Source organism: Uranotaenia lowii, chromosome 3 (assembly GCF_029784155.1).
Source record: "Uranotaenia lowii strain MFRU-FL chromosome 3, ASM2978415v1, whole genome shotgun sequence".
NCBI lineage: Eukaryota > Metazoa > Arthropoda > Insecta > Diptera > Culicidae > Uranotaenia > Uranotaenia lowii.
In genome coordinates this window covers 276,932,671-276,950,938 of record NC_073693.1, presented here as the reverse complement: position 1 = coordinate 276,950,938, position 18,268 = coordinate 276,932,671, and the positions used below count along the sequence as shown (strand labels likewise).

The following is an 18,268-nucleotide window of genomic DNA, read 5'->3' as shown; positions in this document are numbered from 1 at the left end:
ATGAGGGCCGCGTAGGCCTGCGGGCTTAACAGGAAACCAACTCCTCGTTCCCGAGTAGCATGTTCTCCTCGTATGCCAGAGTAAAGCAGGGCTTGCCCGGATTGTGTCTTGTGCTCTCCAGTATTAGGCCAACGGACTTCGCTCAGTCCCAGAATTTCAAGTTTGAGGCGGCTAGCCTCTCTAGCCAGTTGTTCCAGTTTGCCTTGTTGGGCAAGGGTTAAAACGTTCCAAGTTCCAATTCGTGTCCGTGTTTTCATGCTAAAAGTCGTCGCCAAAGTTCCAGATCGGTCATTTTTTTTTCGGATTCCGTAACAATTTCTGAATCGGGAACAGTAGGTTGTTAGCCTAAAGTCCCTATCCCGCGATGGGGCTGCCATCTTGGACTTAGCTGGCGGGAGCCGCATTTCATAAATTCAGCCGCTCGCTGCGAGACAGACGCTGTTTGCGCCGCCCCTGACCTGGAGAACAGACGCTCGGTTGTTGTTGCACGCCGCCCCTGACCTGGGGAACAGACGCGTGCGGCCACCTTCTCAGTCTGCATGCGACCAAAGCATCCACCGGGGTTGGGTACCCGATCTCCGCTTAGGTTACTTGCACCCCAGCCGGTACCACGGGGAGATAGAGATAGGAGTTGTGAATAAGAGGTGATATGACCACTATGGGGTCTCGTGTTGCACATTATCCACCGTTTACCAGCCTTTGTAGGCTGACCTAAAATTGACAGTTTTTGGTATTGTTATTAGTTTAAGCTACATTTGAATTTCAAAACCAAACCAATGCAATTCGATAAACCTTTTGAAAGAAACTCAAATCTTGATTCACAAAAACCCTACCTTAAAATGGGTTATGTTAAGAAGTGTAACAATACATGTTAAAAATTTGAAATCTACCATTTCATCTTCAAAATTCATGCATCTAATACTGGTTTTACACATCAATAATTTAATACTCACGTTTCAATTACTTCATGACTAACCTTTTTGATTACAAAAAAAACCTAAACATTTTATGCTTATATGAAAAATTCTTTTAAAAACCAATTTAAGCCCCAATTAAAACTTTTTTTATTGTTCCTTTAAATGCTCAACTCTACATTCAACAGAGCTTTGAAAAATAAGACTCAGCCACAAAAGTCACATTTTTCCAAACTGCAAAGAATTTCAGATATTATTATGTTTAATTTGGGTTTCCTGAATCCATTTATTCAAAAATATTTAATAACATTTATTTCGATTTTTATTTGAAATTAAACCTTTTTTCAACTTTCTTCCATAATGTCAGTGTTGATGATATGTTTCCAAATTTTAATTATCTGTAGAAATAAACATTTTAAGCTCATTTATTATAACCACCGTCATAATAATATTCCTTAATTGAATGAAATATAATAAACAAATTTAGAATCAGTTTTTTTTTCTAAAGATTTGTTAGTTCATCAATTATCAATCACTGAGTTCACTCAAAACTCAACTCAACTTCATTTTTAAACTTATAAGCATCATATCACCAAAACTTGTTGTTATATACAAAATCTTACAAAAGATTAGAGTTCAGGAAGCCAAAATCTACCAAATTTTTGAAACATAGGCTCTAAAATGATGCTTCCTTGAGTAATCAGTTCTATTCTTTAAATAAGTTTTGAAATGGCGTGATGTATTTACTGAAAAAAATTCTTTCTAAAATGTAAGAACACTTAGTTTTTCTACTTCATATTTTGTTTTGATTTTCAATTTAAAAAACCAAATTTTATAGAATTTTTTTTTTGGTTTTACCTATTTTTTTGTTCAAACTTTTAATTTTTTTTTTGTCATATTTTTAATAAGATTATCTTTGTTTTTCAATCCTGAATTTTTTTTTAAAGCTTTTTGAATGGATATAAGTCTAATTTTTTGATAAGAAAATCATAGTTTCTAAATTTTCTCCCTTCCAGGATCCAGGATCCAATAGACAGCGACAAAATATTCAAATCTTGAAATTTTGAACTTCAAAAATGTTTCACTTATTTTTATTATTTTAAATCATCTTTCTTGAATCCATCATATTCTTTTTTTAATAAATATATGAAAAGTTCTAAAAATGAGTCCAAGTAGCAGCTGTAAAGCTAAACTTTAATGCGCAATGTTAACTAAATTACATATTACAGGGCCGTGGGAACAACTGACTCATGGAGGGGAAGGTTTTAGTGACCTATTTTTTTATGTCATTTTTGCCCCAACAACGTATGAATTAAAAAAATCTAAAATATTATTTATAAATACTATTTGATTATTCATTGTTAAGTTCTTGTACATACACAGTTTTTAGCTTAATATAGAAATAATGAAAAATCCATCCTTAAATCTTTCAAAAAAAAATTTTTAGGTTTTATTTATTAACACTTTACCAACAATATGGCATTCGTGTCTAAAAATCTTTCAAATGACGATCCGGAGTTGTATAAAGAATCCTTTAGTACCAAACTAGGAAACTTCCTTCCTTTCATCATTTCATCGATGGTTGAAACCTTCAAATTTGCATCATAAATCTGGGTAAATCTGGGTTATTTCATGTAAAACCTGGAAAAATTCAGGCATTATGTTTCCAAATTTTCAAACCAAAATCCGGGCACAATCCGGGAAAATTTGTCAAAAATCCAGGAACTATTAAACAAAAATCAAGGAAAAATCATTTGAAAAACTTAGTATTCAGAAATGAATTATTATCAACAAGTGAGGAAACTTTGAAAAACTGTAGCTGAATTCTGAACCTGAGATTAGTTTTCGAGGTTCTGACAACTGTTCTGAGTCAAGATTGTTACTTTCCAATAACCTTACTCCATCATCAAAATTTGATTAAGAATAACAAATTTTGAGTGTACAGTGGAATACGCTTTCGATGGACCCTCATGAGGGGGGGGGGCTAAGGGGGGGTGTTATTATTTCTAACAATATTTTAATCTCGAACCCCCCCCCCCCCCGCTCTTCTTTATACGGATCCTTTGCACGGGTTGATACACAACCATAGAAAAATGCGTTGAAATAGATGTCCGTGTTTGAGTAAAAAAAATTGAAAGATCAAATCTATCCATTCCAAGAAATTTGATTTTTTTTTATGTTTACAAAAATCCATTTTATTTCTATATAATATTCAGATAGTACAATAAATTTACAATGACTGAAAACTTTATTTGTCCAATACCTACATGTACATGATGCTTTATAAGGGAATAAGTATTCATTTTTCTAATTTTGAAGAACTGTGGAGTGTGTTGTTATGATTGATTTTTTCCAATTGCTCTGTCCATTCCATGAAAATTCTCTTATAAAAATATTTATAAGATATCTAAGAATTTCCATTTTTCTTATCCATATCTTTAAAAGAATCAGAACGAGGATTTTATATAAAAATCGGGATAGTGTTTCAAGAGCAATCGTATGATTTGGTAGTTTAGAATACAAAAGAGGGTAGCTAACCTACTGTTTTCCGTTTAAGATGTCTCCTAAAGTTATAACTTTTATGAAGCAATATTTCTCCGAGATTTTTCATTTACACTCCTATAAACAGTGTTGCCATAAAACGTTATGATATATCATTAAAACACACTCTTATTCCTCAGAAATTCTCAAAATTTGCACTTTGTAACACAAACTGTCAACCTATCTTTAACAGGACACAACCTGCATCATCCGGCAGATGATTGCCAACTCGTTGCTGTATCTGGCCATTAATTTTGCCGGAATGTACACCAAATATCTAACGGATCGGGGCCAACGGTTGGCGTTCATCGAAACCCACAAGGCCATGGAGCACAAACGGGAATCAGAAAAGGAATATCAAAGGACTCAACGTTTGCTGGATTCAAGTAAGTAAAATGTATCAGTAGGTTACGTTTTCCTGAAGTGTTACTTGGCCACTAGCCAAGTCACATGCTACTAATTGTTTAAAATTTGAATCAGTATCCGTGATTAAAGCGGAAGCGGGCTTATCATTGCTAGGAAAAAATCGTCGTAACAAAACAAAGTTTCTCCATTATTTAACCCCCTTGCGCCCTTTGTTTATAGTTATTCGACGAAAAATCTTAACTGCGGCAAAATGTCCTCGGGAAAAAAAACCTCCGGTCAATTGTCTTCTTAAACAGTCCACACCAGCAAAAACCGACAGCTGACAAAATCGCAAACGAACCCTTATCGATTGGCAGCTCTCAAGCGCTGCTAATTATATGGAGTAGAAAGTCCAGCACAATTTCCGGTTGGCCAACCCCGTTGATGGCACTGAACCCGCCGAAAGGGTTGATTAGGTTTGATTTGATTAGGTTGCCAGCCTCCAAAAATAGAGAGACCTGACTGAACACAATGAGTTCTAGTAATTTTAATCTGGGAAAACAGAAGCGGCCGGCTGCTTTTTGGCTAATGGCTCTATACTAAGTGTAATTCGACAATGCGGACAAATTCTGCCTAAACAGCTAATTGCTAAAAATAAATATTTAAAAGTTTTCCGGTAAATCCGAAATTTTTTTCGAAGTTGCAGCTAATGTGTTTCAGAAAACAATATACTGTTTATGTTTTCTTCAAACCCGTCAATATTGTGATGATTCCCTGCAGAAGTTTAGGTCACTAGGCTGAGTCGATTTGGGTTTTTTTTTTTCAATTGCTCAATCTCTGGGGTCTACAACGCTTCGTTTGATTCAAAACTCATCCATGATTTTTGCAGAATTTTTAAGTAACGTTTACATGAGTAAATTTGAACTTTGAAGTTTGTTTGGCAAAATTGAATATTTTGTACTGAAATATCAACATTCTTTTTAATTCTTGTGTGGAACCGAGCCTGCTTATAGTTTTTGCGCCATTTTATAAATTCTCCAAATGATATTTGACAAAGTTGTTCAGAGGAAAATTTCCTTTGGAGAATTTATAAATTGGAGCAAAAACTATTTGCAGGCTCGGTTCCACAGAAGAATCAAAAATAATTTTGATTTAAAATCAAACACTCTATTAAATGCAAAAACGTGGTAAAATGAGTTATTCAAATACTCATTAGGCGAGAAATAGTTGAATCAGAAAATGTAATGTAGCGTGATGATTTTTGGAAGATATTTGAACTGAAGTGAAAAAAAATTAAAATTTAGTGCCATGTCTTATAAATAGCAAGCTTATTTTTTGGTAATGAGCGGCTTATAAAAGGAGGCCCTCAGGGACAAAGGGTATAAGTGACAAAATGGTCGATTTTGAGTTAAAGATGCCAAGCGATTCTTCATATTTCAAACTATACTTGATGATCTTTTCAGATTTTTAGAATTTAGTTTACATACTTTTACGTTCCAAAACAAGATACAAATTTTCGAAAAATATATGGAAAAATGCCAAACACATCAATTTAAAAGCCTGTTTTCTCGGAATAAGCTTTCATGCACTTATACCCCTTTGGCTACAAGCGCCTCAAATTATTTCCGAAATAAAAATGAAAACGGAGTATCAAGCGAGTCGTTGGGACAGCTTGATCATATTCACAATTTCAAACGAGTTTAGAGGACAGCCTGAACGTTTCAAAAACAATTATGCGAGTTGAGAGGACAGAATTTTTTAAAAGTCGAGTTGAAAGGACAGCCTGAGTAATTGATGAGAAATCAAGCGAGTCGGGAGGACAGCTTGAAATCGAAACGCGAGTTGAGAGAACAGTCTGGGTTATTGATGAAAAAACAAGCGAGTCGGGAGGACAGCTTGAAATCGAAAGGCGAGTTGAGAGGACAGCCTGAGTAATTAATGAGAAAACAAACGAGTTGAGAAGACAGCTGGAAATCGAAAGGCGAGTTGAGAGGACAGCTTAAGTTACACAAATAACACACGACGTATTACAGGACACGACACTTTCCTAACGGAAAAAGGAACGTAAAGTGTCGTGTCCTGTAATACGTCGTGTGTTATTTGTGTAGTTAAAAGTTCTTACGATGAATTAAAGTTTATCACCGGTATTTTTTATACGGTTTTTTCTTATTGAGTTTTTTCGGTTTTCACCGAAAAAACTCAATAAGAAAAAACCGTATAAAAGTTCTTACGTTAGCACAACCCACAAAAATGAGTGACAGTTTAAGTTACCGATGAGAAATCTAGCGAGTTGAGAGCTTGAAATCGATAGGCAATTGAGAGAACAGCTTGAGTGATTTATGAGAAAAAAAGCGAATGGTGAGGACAGCTGGAAATCGAAAGGCGAGTTGAGAGGACAGCTTGAGTAATTAATGAGAAATCAAGCGAGTTTAAAGACAACTTGAAATTGAAAGGCGAGTTGAGAGGACAGCCTAAGTTATTGATAAGGAATCGAGTGAATCGACAGGACAGCTTGAAATCGAAACACGAGTTGAGAAGACAGCCAGAGTAATTAATGAGAAATCAAGCGAGTTGAGAGGACAGCTTGAGTAATTAATGAAAAAACAAGCGAATTATGAGGACAGCTAGAAATCGAAAAGCAAGTTGAGAGGCTAGCCTGAATAATTGATGAGAAATCAAGCGAGTCGAGAGAACAGCTTGAAGTTGAAAGGCAAGTTGAGAGGATAGGCTGAGTTATTGATGAGAAATCAAGTGAATCGACAGGACAGCTTCAAATCGAAACGCGAGTTGAGAGGACAGCCTGAGTAATTAATGAAAAAACAAGCGAGTTTTAAGCTGTCCTTGAAATCGAATGGCGAGTTGAGAGGACAGCCTGAATAATTAATAAGAAAACAGGCAAGTCGAGAGAACAGCTTGTAATCGAAAGGCGAGTTGAGAGGACAGCCTGAGTTATTGATGGGAAATCAAGTGAGTTGAGACGACAGCTTTAAATTGAAAAGCGAGTTGAGAGGACAGCTTAAGTTATTGATTAGATATCTAGCGAGTCGAGAGGACAGCTTGAAATTGGAAAGTCAGTTGAGAAGACAGCCTGAGTAACTGATGAAAAAACAAGCGAGTCGAGAGGACAGCTTAAAATCGAAACGCGAGTTGAGAGGACAGCCTGAGTAATTGATGAGAAAACATGCGAGTCAAGAGGACAGCTTGAAATCGAAACGCGAGTTGAGAGGACAGCCTGAGAAATAATGAAAAAACAAGCGAGTTATGAGGACAGCTTGAAATCGAAAGGCGAGTTGAGAGGACAGCCTGAGTAGTTAATGAGAAAACAAGCGAGTCGAGAGGACAGCTTGAAATCGAAAGGCGAGTTGAGAAGACAGCCTGAGTAAATGATGAGAAATCAAACGAGTCGAGAGGAAAGCTTGAAACTGAAAGGCGAGTTGAGAGGACAGCCCGAGTAATTGACGAGAAATCAAGCAAGTCGAGAGGACAGTTTATATGAAAGGCAAGTTGAGAGGACAGCCTGAGTTGTTGATGAGGAATCAAGTCAATCGACGAGACAGCTTGAAATCGAAAGGCAAGTTGAGAGTCTGAGTAATTAATGAGAAAACAAGCAAATCGAGAGGACAGCTTGAAATCGAAGGCGAGTTGAGAGGACAGCTTAAGTTATTGATGAGAAATCTAGCGAGTCAACAGGACAGCTTGAAATCGAAAAGCGAATTGATAGGACAGCCTGAGTAAACAAGCGAGTTGAGAGGACAGCTTGAAATCGGTGGATTGGCTGTCCTCCTAGTTACTGATAAGAATTCCAAGCGAACATAACAGATTGAAATTTAAAGGCAAGGTGAGAAGATAGCCTAGGTAACTCATCAAATTGGAAATCAAGCAAATTGAAAGAACAGCTTGATGTTTGAGATAAGTACAGTACAATAAAGCGAATTAGCTCAAACAAACTGTCTTTGGGAAAAAAGAACATCGAGTGAAAAGTTTGAAATGCCTTAAGAGACTGATTCAGCATGTTGAGAGAACAGCTTCAATTTCTAAAAAAAATCAATGGCCAATGATTTTCACTTCTTGTTTTTTTCTTTAGTTTTTACAACGTTTCATTTTTTAGAATAATGGACGCTTTTATTGCATTGCTTAGATGCTGAAAAAACAGAGACATAAGGTTCATCAAAATATTTAAGATGATTCTGTTCAACGGAGATTGAAAAAATGCGGAATTGAGATATGTAAGCATCGTAGCGTAAGTTCTTCATTGATTGTATCCATGGCCAAGTCTACGAGTTCTTAGAACAAAAACGAACTTGTTGGAAATTTAAAAAGTATTTTAATTTTTACTTCATTCGACTTTATTACGACCGAAGAAGTTTGAAAAACTATTGACGGTCTGTAAACGGTGATACCATTTTTAGTGCAGTTGCTTTTCCTTAAATATTACTTTAATTTAAAACTCTCTTAACTGCCTCTAAGGGAAAGATAAGGAATGAATAGGGGATGGGGTTTAGGATAAATGTTTGGAAAAGGAAGGGTAAAGGATGGATTTGGGGTGATACTTTAATTTCCCACGCCAGGTGTTGCGATAATTAGTGTTTTTTTTAAGTAAGTCAGCATATTTGGAAAACGCACAATTTGTGTGCTATGATGTCTCCCTGTGTCAATTATATTGGAAAAAATGAAAAATGAAATGAAAGCATTTTAAAACAGTTCTACTAATATTTTTTTAAGAAAGCAGGAGATGACTAAAGAATTATTAATATGAGTATCATATTTAATACTCCTTTTGTGATTTTATTTTTATTCCTTTTAAAAAACCTCCAGTCATGGTTTAAAAATACTAACATCTTTGCAATATAAAATAAAATTAAATAATAAAAGTTGTATTCGGCAACACTTAAGCATAGCTTAGCTTAGCTTGATTGACTACTCACATCCACCTTTAATCATTGAGTCCGAAATGCTTCTTCAACATGTTCTTTCGTATGAATATACCAATGCTAGTTGGAATTTTTTTTCTAATGTTTTCATTAGGGGAGAGGCGGGCTATATGCGCATATTAAGGAAAGAACTCATTTTCTCCCATATTCCAAAAGATAGGAGTCTGAAAACTATATACACTTGAGCGGACATCTGTTTTGCATACGTTAAAGCAATTTTTCTGTTAAAATCTCTTACAGTTTTTGTGAAAATAATTTTATAATAAAAGAAGTCAAAATAGCCGATTTCCGAAACTGGCGGGCTAAATGCGCATATTTATGTTTATAGCTATATTTCATCAACACTTGCAATATTTTGATATTATTCAATTGAAAATGGTAGAAACGGATGTTAAGCATACGTCAAGGCTGAAATTTTGGTGAAATTTTCAACATCACTAGTTCTTTTGCATGAAACATAGTTAAGTATGCCATATGGCCATATTTCATGGGAATATTTTGTTCATATCGTATTTTTAACGGATCTGAATGAAGTTCTTCTTTTTTCGCTGTAAGACCGTGATTTGAGCGTAGATTTAATGTTTAAGTGATAAAAAGTTAAAAATTCATAAGACTAATCTATTTTTCTTAATATAGGCATTTAACCTGCCTTGATATGGGCATTCAGAACCTGTCTCTTATTCCAGTATCTTATCATTTACAGCTTTGCCAAAAGCATCAATTTGTTGAATTTCTTATATCCAGATGAATAAGAAAGAAAAACCATTAAAACTTTTATTCACAGAATCTGTACGCACGATAATTAAAGTTCAATATATTCTAACAAAACTGACAAAAATCTTGTTTGAATTTTTAAATTTTTTCGACTGTATATAACAATTTAATTTTTTCATGCCATGTGTTTAAAGCGTATTACCCTCAAACTGCACTGATTAGATATGATGAATCTCCAGCCATATCGTCAATCGGCTGTATGCGCATTTTACCCAACATGCGCATTTAGGAACACTTCCCCCTATTTGGAAAATATCGTTATAAAAATTAATACATTTCGAACTCCATGATCGTAGGCGTGGCTCAGTAGAACGAATTCCACATCGCCAATGGTTGCTACTCCGTGATTGACCGAGACCATCAGTTTCAGGTATCAGGTATCAGAATGGGGGTAGGCTTAATAGCGGCACGTTATCCAAACATACGGGAAAATTGTGCCTAGCCTTTTTTATCCAAGATTTCATCATTTACCTGAGAAACCTGAAAAACCTATAAAAGGAAGAAACAAATTCAATCTATTTAAGATGGCATAAAGCCTTTCCACTAGGGATTATTAGCATTAAAGCTCTTTTCTACATTCGGTAAGGAATGATAGAATGTTTTTTAAGTTTAATTTCTTAAACTCAGATTCGCTTAAAGCGTAAGATCCCAGAGTACGAAAACGTAGCCTGGCAAATGAGGGACAGTTACATATAAGATGGAAGGGATCCTCCACATCTGATTCACAACTACCACATACTGGAGATTCAGCACGCTGAATGTTGTGCATGTGATAGTTGAGTTTACAATGACCGGAGAGTGCTCTGATCAAGATGCTGCAATGAGATTTATTTAAAGTTAATAAGTAACTCGATATGATTGGAGATGGTTTTTCTAAAAATAATTTAGTTTGACGACAAGTGTCCAACTCTTCCCAGTATCGTTCATGCTGGTTAGAGGACCAAGTTTGAATTTGGTTTCTGAACCAACATGGCGATATTGGGACAGCCGGCTCTGGTCCGTAAAATTCCTTTTCCGACCCAGCTCTAGCGAGTTTGTCGGCGCATTCGTTTCCAAAAATTCCCTTATGTCCGGGTACCCATAGAAGGTTTAATCCATTGCCTTCAGCAAGTTCTTCGATTGCTTTCCGGCATGCGATTACCAGTTTTGATCTAGAACTGGAAGCACTGAGTGATTTGATAGCTGCTTGGCTATCTGAACAGAAATAAATTGTTCTGAACATAATTTTCTTTTGAAGTGCAATTTGCACTCCATACATAATAGCATATAGCTCAGCCTGAAAGACTGTACAATATTTACCTAGAGGTTGAGCATATTCTATGTTCAACTCATGACAGTAAATTCCTGCATTCCTGGGATTGGCATCACATTCACAATGCTCAAACCTGATGCTCTCTCTTTTAACATCAATAACGGCGCCGGCCACGTCCTAGTAGTCAATGAATAGATTGGAAAATAGAGAAAAGGATGAAAGATCAATTTTATGCTCTAGGACCGAGGTCACCTCTGCATCCTAGCAAAATAATTTTGGTTTGGAGGTTTGGGTTGAAGGATGTAATCGGGAGACACTTTTGACTATTGTAATCAAAACTATCAAACCTATTCTTCTAAACTCCTACTATTGCCTAATGAAATTAGTTTATGATTTTTTTCCCTAATAATATTTTCTATCTCAATTCTACTATGACTACTAAAACTTAATTTAAAAAATTCTGCCTTTGTTTTGAAAACATCTAAAAAAGATTTATTTCTCATTTAAAACAAATAAAATGTATTGAATAAATAAGTTGAATACGTGTTTGATGAATTTTGAAATCTATCGCAAACCAATCACAAGTTTTACTATACTTAACTGTTTTGATGAAACCTAAAAACAAACCTTAAACTCTTTTCTTTGGAATATTAAAAAAAAAATAACTTATATAGGGTTAAAATAGAAAAAAGAAAGCAAAGTGTTTTTCTTGAACATCGTTACCCAGTAAACGAAGTAATCATTCCGGCTCATTAAAAACGTAGTTTTTATTTCGAAATAGCTAATTAACTCGTAGTTTCTCAGAAATTGAACACAAATATGAGTGAGTTTTTCTTTTGGGTTCTAAACATTATATTAAAAAAGACTCCTTTTCCCTGATGTATATAAAAATGCCTAGTGAAATTTTTTTAAAAAAATCTGTGATTGTGATACTCATTAACATTAAATTTGGTATTCAACTTTTTTTTTTTTAACAACTGAATAAACGAGAAAAATTTGAAAAGACCATCAATCAAATCTCAAGATGATGAAATATCTTAATTTCATCAAAATTACGAAATTATTATGCATGTTTTTTGATGTGGCACTAATATTCACGAATATTTTTCAAACTGACAACATTGTTGTATTGAAACTAAATTTGAAACATATTAAAGGTAGAGAATAACGAAAATACTTAGCTAGAATATCTCCCAGAGACCAACGCACATGAATGGTTCACTCCGAACGTTTCTTCCCCGCTTAGTGTAAACAGCCGACATCAATCAAGAAGTTTGGAGATCACCATCTGGATCACGCTCCGGTTATCCGAAGATTTCTTGATAGTTATTTGAATTTATAACCCGTTTCTGTTCACATTTAATAACTATTGAGTACAAATTAAATTTTCGAATTTTCAGTTGTATTCGGCAACACTTAAGGTCAACAAAGTAAAATAATATTCTATGGAAACGTTTATTATTTTGGCAACACTTAACAAGTGAGTGACAGACGTGTCTGAATGAATCTCTGAATTAAGATTCGTAATAATCGTGGAGTCATGACAATGGCATAGTTGATAGAATAAGCTCAGAGTGCGCACATTTTTAGGGCTGTTGCTACGGAAAATTTGATTCCAATTTAGCCTCCGGTAGAAAGGCGGATTGGCTTAGGAAGCGCTGATGTTTAAGGGTACTCCTACGAAAAACTATGTTTCTGATTCCGCCTTCCGTAAGAAAGGCGGATTGGCAGAGGGAATACAGAATTTCAAAGGCTGCTGCTGATTGTATGTTTTGGTTTGGCTTTCCGGTGGAAAAATCGGATTTGCTTAAAAAGCGCAGATTTTTAAGGCTGCTTCTGCTGATTGTTTGTTTTGATTTTATCGTCCGGTGGTAAAAAAGCGGATTGACTTAGTAAGCCCAGTTTTTAAGGCTTCTGCTGCTGATAGTTTGTTTTGATATGGTTTTCCGATGGAAAAAGACGGAGTGGCATTGGTAGCGCAGATTCTTAAGGCTGCTGCAGATCGCTTTTTTCGATTTGGCCTTCCAGTGGAAAAAGAAGGATTTGCTTAGATAGCGCAGATTTTTAAGACTGCTGTTGCTGATTGTTTGTTTTGATTTGACCTTCCGGTTGAAGAAGACGGATTCGCATTGCTAGCGCAGATTCTTAAGGCTGCTGCAGATTGTTTGTTTTGGTTTGGCCTTCCGGTGGAAACAGGCGGATTTGCTTGGAAAGCGCCTTTCGGTGGAAAAAAAAAGGATTGGCTTAGAAAGCGCAGATTTTTACAACTACTGCTGCTGATTGTTTGCTTTTTTTTTTTTTTTTTTTTTTTTTTTTTATATATCTTTATTAGTACCAATTCATCATTACATTTATATTACATTAATACATTAAATTAGGTGTTCGGTTCAATAATGAACTTTCAGAGCCCTATAGTTTATTAATCACTATAATTTATTTATTTGAATTAATTTTGCTGAGTGCAATCATGTATTTTTATGTAGGAGAACATCCTGTAATGTCAAAAAATATTTTAAACTTACTACTAAAAACTAAAACTATCCTAAATTAAAACTAATTATAGAGAGAACGAATCTCTGCGATGGAAGACTGCATCGATTTGCCTCTGAAGTTGGAGATGATTTTGTTGGCCATCTCTTCGATCGATTCAATGCCCGCAATCCGATGAAGATCTTCGGTGCTGTGCCAAGGTGGAAGCCGCAAAATCATTTTCAGAACCTTGTTCTGAATCCTCTGGATGGCTTTCTTCCTCGTCGCGCAGCAGCTAGACCAAATCGGAACTGCATACATTATCGCTGGTCGGAATACCTGTTTGTAGATTAACATCTTGTTTCGCAGACACAACCTGGATTTCCTGTTGATGAGAGAATAAAGAGATTTAGTATATTTATTACACTTAGATTGAATATCTTCAATGTGATTTTTAAAAGTAAGATTCCGATCAAGTGTAAGTCCCAGGTACTTCACGTGATCAGACCATTCTAATGAAACCCCATTAAAAGTTATGGAATGATTTTCATTAGGTTTTAAAAAATTTGCTCTTGGCTTATGGGGAAATAAAATAAGTTGAGTTTTGGAAGCGTTAGGAGAAATTTTCCACATTTTCAAGTAATTCAAAAAGGAATTTAAATTTTGTTGCAATCTACTGCGTACCACCCGTAAATTTCGACCTTTGGCTGAAAGCAAAGTATCGTCAGCAAATAATCTTCTACCTTTTCCTTCTGGGACATCAGGAAGATCAGAAGTAAAAATATTGTATAAAATAGGCCCAAGTATACTACCCTGAGGGACACCAGCTCTAATGGGTATCCTTTCAGAGCATGAATTTTGATAGCTTACTTGCAAAGTTCGGCTAGTCAAATAATTTTGAATAATTTTGGTGAGATATACAGGAAAATCAAATCGAGCTAATTTAGCTACTAAACCTTTGTGCCAAACACTGTCAAAAGCTTTTTCAATATCAAGAAGAGCAACACCAGTTGAATAACCCTCAGATTTGCTAGCGTTAATCATATTAGTTACACTCAAAAGTTGATGTGTAGTAGAATGTCCATAACGAAAACCAAATTGTTCATCAGGGAAAATAGAATTCTGATTAATGTGAATCATCATTCTATTCAAAATAACTCTCTCAAATAGTTTACTTAAAGAAGGAAGCAAACTAATTGGTCGATAACTTGAAGGCTCTGAAGCACTTTTTCCAGGTTTCAAAATTGGAGTTACTTTGGCATTTTTCCATTTATTGGGAAAATAAGCCAAGTGAAAACATTTATTGAAGATTTTAACTAAAAAATTTAAAGTGCTTTCAGGCAACTTTTTAATAAGAATATAGAAAATCCCATCTTCCCCCGGGGCTTTCATATTTTTAAATTTTTTGAAAATCAATTTAAGTTCATCAATATTTGTCTCACAAGAACTTTCAAACACAATTTGCTTAGAAAGAATATCATCAAATTCTAGGGAAATTTGAGCATCAATTGGACTTACAACGTTTAAATTAAAATCATGAGCAGACTCAAATTGTTGGGCTAATTTTTGAGCTTTTTCTGAATTAGTTAAAAGAAGTTTATCCCCATCTTTCAAAGAAGGAATTGGCTTCTGGGGCTTTTTTAGAATTTTAGTTAATTTCCAAAATGGCTTTGAGTAGGGTTTTATGTCCTCTACTGCTTTAGCAAAATTTTCATTACGGATGAAATTTAAACGACGTTTGATCTCTTTTTGAAGGTCGCAATAAATTAATTTCAAATAAGGATCCCTAGTTCGTTGAAATTGGCGTCGACGAATGTTTTTCAGTCGTATCAAAAACTGAAGATCATCATCAATTAAAGGTTGATTAAATTTATGTTTAACTTTAGGTATTGAAGCAGCTCTAGCATTGACTATTGAAGTTGTCAAATTTTCTACAGCCAAATCAATATCTTCTATTGAATTCAATGGAACGTTTACATCTAGATTACGTTCAATAAAATTCATATATCGCTCCCAGTTAGCCTTTTGAAAATTAAAAGTTGATTTTAAAGGGTTTTCAATGGGACTTTGGGATAAAGAAAATGTTACTGGAAGGTGGTCTGAATCGAGGTCCGCATGAGTAACTAATTGACTACAATGCTCGCCTAAATCCGTTAGAACCAAATCAATTGTGGAGGGATTTCTAATTGAAGAAAAACAAGTATGCCCATTAGGATATTCAACAGTATAATAACCTGCAGAGCAGTCATTAAACAAAATATTCCCATTTGAATTTGATGAAATATTATTCCAAGATCGGTGTTTTGCATTAAAGTCACCAATAATAAAAAATTTAGATTTATTTCTGGTGAGTTTTTGTAAATCTCCCTTCAAAAAATTTTTCTGTTCACCGCTACATTGAAAAGGCAAATATGCGGCAACAATTATAATTTTCCCCATAGAAGTTTCTAATTCAATTCCAATTGTTTCTAAGACTTTTGTATTGAAAGAAGGAAGAAGTCTAAATTTGAGACGACTATTGATGACAATAGCTACACCCCCACCTTGTCGATCAAGTCGATCATTTCGTAAAATTTTAAAGAAAGCATTGCTTTTCAAGTTATTGTCTGGCTTTAAAAAAGTTTCAGTGATGGCAGCAATATGTATGTTTTGAGTTTTCAAAAATAAAAAGAACTCGTCTTGGTTAGCCAGCAAAGATCTAGCGTTCCAATTCATAATATTTAAACATCTATTTGGATCCATGAGGGAATCGTAAAGTCATAATAATTTTGTTAGCATAATTAAAAGAAGTTTGGAAAGCTTCAAACATTGAATTTGCTTTCAACATAAGTTGCATCATTTCCATTAAATTTTGATGCAAAAATTTTAATTTTTCCTCAGTAATCTCACCCAAATCAACAAAATTGTTAGAATCAGAAGAGGAAGGAGAAGAAAAAGTATTTGAATTTCGGGGATTTTCCCAAGCCTTCGCATGAACGTTGAGACTTGGTTTTTTCCCATTTTTATTAGTTAAACCTGAAGAGGGAAACCCATTTTCAACCACCTCTGAGAACGATAAACAACGAGTCTGGGGCGCAGAATCAGCCCAGGTAACATTAAAATCACTTCGGGTATTACCCAGCCGTGATTCCAATGTAGACCGAGGCTGAATGCGAACAGGCAGGTTGTTTGCCGGCCCGACGTGTGAAGACGAAAAAGAGGAAGGAGGAGAAGAAACTTTTCTGGAAACTTTGGGATTTTTCCTAGAAGCAATAATTTTTGCCCTGATGGGACAGTCTAGCGAATTCGAGGAATGATTACCTGCGCAATTTGCACACTTAAAAAATTCTGTTTTTGGCTTATCACCACCAAAGAGGCATTTAGATTTTTCATGATCGAATGAGCCGCAAAACATGCATCTGGCATTCATTCTACAATTTTTAGTGCCATGACAAAAAGCTTGACAACGGCGACATTGCGTAATATTTTGAAGAAAATTGGTAGAAGATTTACGAAAAGGTTCGAATTTGACTCGACAATGAAACATAAGACGAGCCTTTTCAAGAATTTGCAAATTATTAACCTGATCCTTTTTAAAATGGATCAAATAAAGTTCAGGAGCAAAACCAACACTACTGATATTATTCGTGTTGGTTCTTTTCCTCATTTGAATTACTTGAATTGGAGAAAAACCTAACAAAGAATTTAATTCAGCTGTGATCTCATCCGGTGTCTGATCGCCAGTGAGACCACGAAGTACAACTTTAAATGGACGATCACTTCTAGTGTCGTACGTAAAAAATTGGTGTTTTTTATTATTCAAATAATTTAAAACCTTTTGAAAATCATTAAAAGATTCCGCCAATATACGAGCAGTTCCCCTTCGACCGATCTGAAAAGAAATCTTCACATCCTTGACGGAAGTGACGATTTCTTTTCGAAAGGCATTGAAGTCAGGAATCGTGACCGTTATTGGTGGAATCTTTTCGTTTTTAAGAGTATAAGAAGAAGAAGAAGGTTTCTTAGTACTCTTATCAGAATTAAATATGAATATTTCCTCATCACCGATGTTATGAAGGACATCGAATGAATTGGAAATTTCAACTTTTTTGGCAGATGGCCCTGGATTAGGTTCAGCAATCCGTTTTCTTCCGGCCCTTGAGCCGGCCGAAGACTTCCCCATGCTGGAAAGAAAAGAGAAAATATGAATAAAAGAAAATGAAAATAATTTTAGCACTGAAAAGTGCTGATTGAAATACAGGTAAGGAAAAAATAAATAATGTAAAATGTTCCTGCAGGTACACAGCAACGATACGATGCTCCGGCGTACGTGTTGACGGCTCAACGGTACAGATGGAAGTGAGATTGTTTGCTTTGATTTGGCTTTCTGGTGGAAAAGACGGATTGACTTAGGAAGCCCTGATTATTCAGGCTTCTGTTGCTGATTGTTTGCTTCGATTTGGCTTTCCGTTGGAAAAAAGACGGATTATCATTGATAGCGCAGGTTCTTAAGGCTGCTGCAGATTGTTTGTTTTGATTTTGTCTTCCGTTTGAAAAAGACGAATTGGCTTAGGAAGTGGCTTTGAAAATGCTGATTTTTAAAGGCTGCCGCAGATTGTTTGTTTTGATTTGGCCTCCCGATGGAAAAATACGGATTTGCTTAGATAGCGCAGATTCTTAAGGCTGCTGCTGCTGATTGTTTGCTTTGATTTGACCTTTCGGTTGAAGAAGACGGATTGGCATTTATAGCGCAGATACTTAAGGCTGCTGCTGGTTGTTTTTTTTTGTCTTCCGGTGGAAACAGGTGGATTTGCACAGAACGCGCCTGCTGTTACTGATTGTTTTTTTTATTTGATCTTCCGGTGAAAAAAGACGGATTGGCATGAGAAGCGCAGATTTTTAAGGCTGCTGCAGATTGTTTTCTTTGATTTGGAGATACGACGGATTAGCTTAGGAAGCCCAGATTTTACCATAGAATCACCTTCCGAAACAAGGATTTTGTACGGATGGGACTGTAGGGATGCGATGAAAGACATGCAGTGAATATATACAGTTTTTGTATA

The 18,268-nt window shown here is 35.4% G+C and overlaps 1 protein-coding gene across 2 annotated transcripts in view; it reads left to right on the top strand.

Annotated features, from left to right (window-relative positions):
• Positions 1–18,268, top strand: part of LOC129751102 (adenylyl cyclase 78C-like) — a 217,167-nt gene that overhangs the window by 162,634 nt on the left and 36,265 nt on the right. For both annotated transcript variants that reach the window (XR_008738601.1, XM_055746392.1), the window contains exon 5: positions 3,649–3,841. Coding sequence is in view for 1 of the 2 variants with exons in the window: in XM_055746392.1 (XP_055602367.1) it covers positions 3,649–3,841 (193 nt within the window). In the remaining variant the exon portion in view is untranslated. The remainder of the gene's footprint in view (positions 1–3,648; positions 3,842–18,268) is intronic.